Source organism: Eurypyga helias, unplaced genomic scaffold (genome assembly GCF_000690775.1).
Source record: "Eurypyga helias isolate BGI_N326 unplaced genomic scaffold, ASM69077v1 scaffold9536, whole genome shotgun sequence".
In the NCBI taxonomy this organism is placed as follows: Eukaryota; Metazoa; Chordata; class Aves; order Eurypygiformes; family Eurypygidae; genus Eurypyga; species Eurypyga helias.
The window spans coordinates 50,652-55,213 of record NW_010256083.1 but is presented as its reverse complement, the minus strand read 5'-3'; the positions used below and the strand labels follow the sequence as shown (position 1 = coordinate 55,213).

The following is a 4,562-nucleotide window of genomic DNA, read 5'->3' as shown; positions in this document are numbered from 1 at the left end:
CCTCAAAGGGCTTCAGAGAACTGGAACAATGTTTGGTTTTAGTATTTGGTCAAGTTCTCTGCTGTGCACATGGATCACCCTACCAGTTTGATAGTACCAGTTATTCTCTTTACTCTTTTTACTGGTGTGAGTTGGAGCAGTGCACAGCTCTGTCACTTTGGTGTCTGTAACAAAGCGTTTACACAGAGGGAGCGTGGTTCATCTTTTTTAGCGTTGCCAGAAAGATGCCACCGAGCACAGGTAGCATCGCTGTTCCTGCAGGTCCAGAGCCACGGAGACCTGGTCGTTGAGGATGTGATTTCTAGCCTGGCTTGCATTGCTGGTGTGGGACTGTGTGGTGTGGGGTCCTCAAACTTACACACAACAAGGCAAGGCAGGGTCAAGTGCAGAACCACTTTGGATGCAGGAGTTGATGGCAAAGAGGAACATGAAGCAGACAGTTCTGTGTGACAGACCTGAGTATAGAGGAGGGCAGTAATCAGAGCTATGTAGGGACAGTGGCATTTGGGCTCAAAGTGAGAAGGGATCAGGAGGGATTGGCAGGAAAGTCATGTAGGCTGGCTATTCAGGTATGTGAGAAGTGAACCAGCAGCAGTTCGGAGTTTACTCCTTCGGAAGTGTTTCAAGAAATGCAGACTGCACGGGGCTGAGGCACTGGTAACTCATGCTGTCAAGTTTGTCACTGGTCTCGCAGTCACTGTCCTGAAACTACGTTTACTATTCCCTGGTGACATGGCCTGAGGTGCTGTGGTACCCAAGAGTTGCCTTGCTCAGTAGGATGCCTCAGTTAAGTAGAGATTTGAGCAGAAGAGGCAGTTTCTTCAGTGACTGCCAGCTACAGTGGACTGAAGTTACAAAATTAATCATGGTGAGTGATGGCAGTGTGAGGGAAAGTATCACCAACTCTTTAATGTTGCTTCTTGTGCCAAAGGCTTAAATGTCAACCTTTAAGTCTGGAGGTGAAAATGAGGAATGTAACATCTGTAACATCTCCAGTTCCAGCATAACCTCCTGGTCAGAGGAACTTAGCAGCAACTTGAACAATTTGTGGAAGGGAGCCAGGGACCTTTTCTCACTGTTGCATTTGGAAAGAAAATAGAAATTTGCATTGTAAAGTAAGATAGGAGTTGAATAAAAGAGAGGATGGGAGGAGGGGTGAGGTGCAGTTGAGAGGAGGTGAGTAACAGAACTCCAGAAAGGGCAGCAGTTCAGTGATGTGTAAAGAGGAGGGAAATTATGAAGAGGGTAGAAGAGATTGTCTGCTAAACTTTGTTGCAAGTTATGATAAATTCGGTTTGGGAAAGCCTTTTTTGTTTTTCTGGAGAAAATAAAATGGACAATTCAGAATTACCACCAGTTTTGGAAGTGAAAAATCCCCTTTCAGTTCTGAAAAAGTGATTTGTGCAGTATGTCCTTATTGTCCTAATGATGTCCTGCTGTGATTTGATTAAAAAAAAAAAAAAGCTTTTCTGTAGCTTGTATGATAAATTCAGAATTTTTGGCTTTCAAATTGAAATCTTCCTTTCCTCCTGTCGCCCCAAATCCCCCAACTAAGGAATAAACCCTAATTCCTGAAGACTTTTAGGTCTTTTGGAGTGTTAAGACACAGCTTGCTTTGGGGTTTTGCAGTGGGCAGGTTGATTGGTGTTGCAGAGATGCAGACCACTGGGCACTGTTGTTGTCTTTCTCTTTTGTCTTGATCTTTGACAGGAGCATAAAGCTTGTTAGAAGATGTTGGCAAGTGTTTTGTGGTCAACACCGAATGCGGTGTGGCCTACATTTTGGGGTGTCTTTTGCATGGCTGCTAATAGTGCTGGGAAGCTGCAGTTTATACCCAAAAGGACCTTCCACTTCAGTACTTATAGAGCAGTGCGATTACTTCTCTCGTGTTGGTAGCCTGTGGTGGGATGCCATTCCTTTGTCTCGTAGATGTAAAGGAGGATCCCTCCTCAAGCTCTGTGGTCCTGCTGTGCTTCCCGCTTGAAAACCAAATCTACCTGTTCCTGTGACTTTGTGTGGATATGCGTGGTGCGTGCACGGAAGTTGTTCCGTGAGCAGCTGAGCTAGAGAACCTTTATTTCTTAGGCATTTGTGCCCTCTGTTCCTCAGCCAATTCCTCTTTCCTGTTTGTTTTTGGTTTTTTTGTTTCCTTTCTTTATCCACATCATCCTTTAGCAGCACCACTAATTTCATTCTGTCCCTGCCCCAGCTCCCAAGCAGCTCACTGCTGTAGTATTTTTAATTCCTTTTCGTTTTCCCCAATCACAAGCTGAACCAGACGCCGCTTGGTCTGCAGGTTTGAAGACTGTGGCGTACTGACCGTTGAGGTACTGATTACAGGCTAAAGGGAGCCGGTAACTGTTCAGTGAACTACTCGGCCTCAGCCTTAGCAGAGGCATTTGTTTTGTTCTCTGCTCCGTTCCTGGTTTTCATTAAACTTGCAGAAATTTAAAATCGGCCTGATTGCTTTGTCCAAGTTGATTGGCATTGACGGTAGGGCAGTGTGTTTGTGTAAGCCTCATTTCCATAACAAACCAGGGTAAAAATGATTTAGGAATAAATTAAGAAAACTTGCTTTGGATGCATATTTTTAGGTTAGTTGTTAGTCTAATACATATTTAGACAAGAAAATGAATGTTAAAATGGCACAGAAACTTTGTGTTTTGAAACAGAGTGTCTTACAAGTCCCCCAAAATTAGGTTGGTAGCTTAGCATGATAATCATGTGGCATTAATTTGAACCTACAAGGAAAAAGCCTGTGCGTTTCATATAACTGTCCAAATATTCCTTTCCACCAGAGATACCTCCCGCATTTAAGTCAGCATGACTTATAGAATATGGTTAGAATTGGTTTTCTGCTTATTGGTAGTAGATAATCTGGGTAGATTCTGTTGAAAAAAGTGGAATCTAGCCAAATCATTAAAAATTACTTGCATTTCAGATGCTGCATTTCTGTGTTGTGCTTAGTTTTATTTGTTTATTTGGGTTTTTTTTAAGATCTTACAGAAACAGTAATTTTGAGAATTTTCCATTTTTGGTGTGAGGCAAACAATGTTTTGAATACAGGGGGCTGTCAAGTACACCAACTGGGGGAAAAAAAAAGTTCACTGCTGGGTTTTTTAGGCAGTATTTTTGTTGTTATTAGGGGAGTGGATGAAATAATGGAATGGAAAAACTTCTTTTCATAATGGATAAAGTCTTTATGAGCAGCAGCTTTTGTTTTTCATGTAATTAGTGAAAGGAAAACAATGTTTAACAGATGAAACCAGAGCCTAGGCTTTAGGCTGCTGCGTTCTTCTTGATTTTTTTTTTTTTTTTTTTTGGTCTTTCTCAAAACCAGCTAATTTGTTTGGGAATTTTATGATGAAGGTGCAGTTTTGAAATGAAGTGGCTCTGTTTCAAAGTACTTTTTATTTTCTGTTTACGTGTATAATGTAAATAAAACCACTTCAAAGCTGTGAAAACAAAGACAACTGAGAAAGCAAGTCAGATTTATCAAATGAAGCCTTAACTTAGCTCTTCGTCACCTGGGTTCTGTTTTTACCACTTGCTTGCAGATTTTTTTACACAGCTAGGAAGGTCTTCCGTTAAATACTAGCTTTGTTTTTCAAGTTATGATGTAAAATGATTTGCGGAACTTGGAGAGATCCATATTTGGATTTCTTCATGAAGTAGTTAGTATGTATGCAGAAGATCAGCTTTTTAAAGTGGAGGGGGAAAAAAGCACACGTGGTTTTTTAGGAATGACAGAGTTGAAATTGGCATGGACAGCTAACAGTGCAGATTTTTTTCCTTTATTGCAGGAACTGAAGCGTGCTCTTTCAAAGGTGCAGTGCTGTGAAAACTGTTACTGACCACGGGAAAATGGACATGTTGCAGATACTACGTAAAACCACAGAGCGCTTAGAGTGCGATCACTGCAGCTTCAGAGGAACGGACTATGAAAACATACAGATTCATATGGGCACCATACACCCGGAGTATTGTGATGAAATGGATGCCGCTGGTTTGGGTAAACTTATATTTTATCAAAAAAGTGCAAAACTGTTTCACTGCCACAAATGTTTCTTTACCAGCAAGATGTATTGCAACGTATATTATCACATCACAGCACAACATGCAGCACCTGAGAAGTGGAATGAGGAGCGGAAAGAACAGGTAGAAGGAGATTCAGATGCCTCCAAAAAAAGTATCACAGTGGAGCCACAGAAACCTACCCTTTCGCCTGAGTCACGCAAACCTGCCCTTTCTCCTGAACTCCCCAAATCCGAACCTGTTGTTTCCCCCAAGCTTCAGAAATCATCAGCGTCTCCAGAGCCCCAGAAGCCAGCTCCGGCGACTTCCTCAGAGCCAGAGACATCAGCCCAGGCCGTGTCCCCAGATCCAGAAAAGTCAGCCCAGGCCACGTCTCCAGATCCAGAGAAGTTAGCCTCAGCTGTATCCCCAGACTCAGAGAAGCCGTCCCCCGCTGTGTCACCTACCCCACAGAAGTCATCTCCTGCTGTGTCCCCCGACCCACAGAAGCCAGCCCCGGCCGTGTCTCCAGAGGCACGTCGGCATTC

General features: G+C 43.0%; 1 protein-coding gene across 1 annotated transcript in view; it reads left to right on the top strand.

Moving 5' to 3' along the window:
- The first annotated feature begins 3,807 nt into the window (after positions 1-3,807).
- The window catches only part of CHAMP1 (chromosome alignment maintaining phosphoprotein 1), a 2,880-nt gene continuing 2,125 nt past the window's right edge, over positions 3,808-4,562 (top strand). Inside the window, exon 1 of the mRNA XM_010153539.1 lies at positions 3,808-4,556. Coding sequence (XP_010151841.1) covers positions 3,865-4,556 — 692 coding nt within the window. The 5' untranslated portion in view covers positions 3,808-3,864. The remainder of the gene's footprint in view (positions 4,557-4,562) is intronic.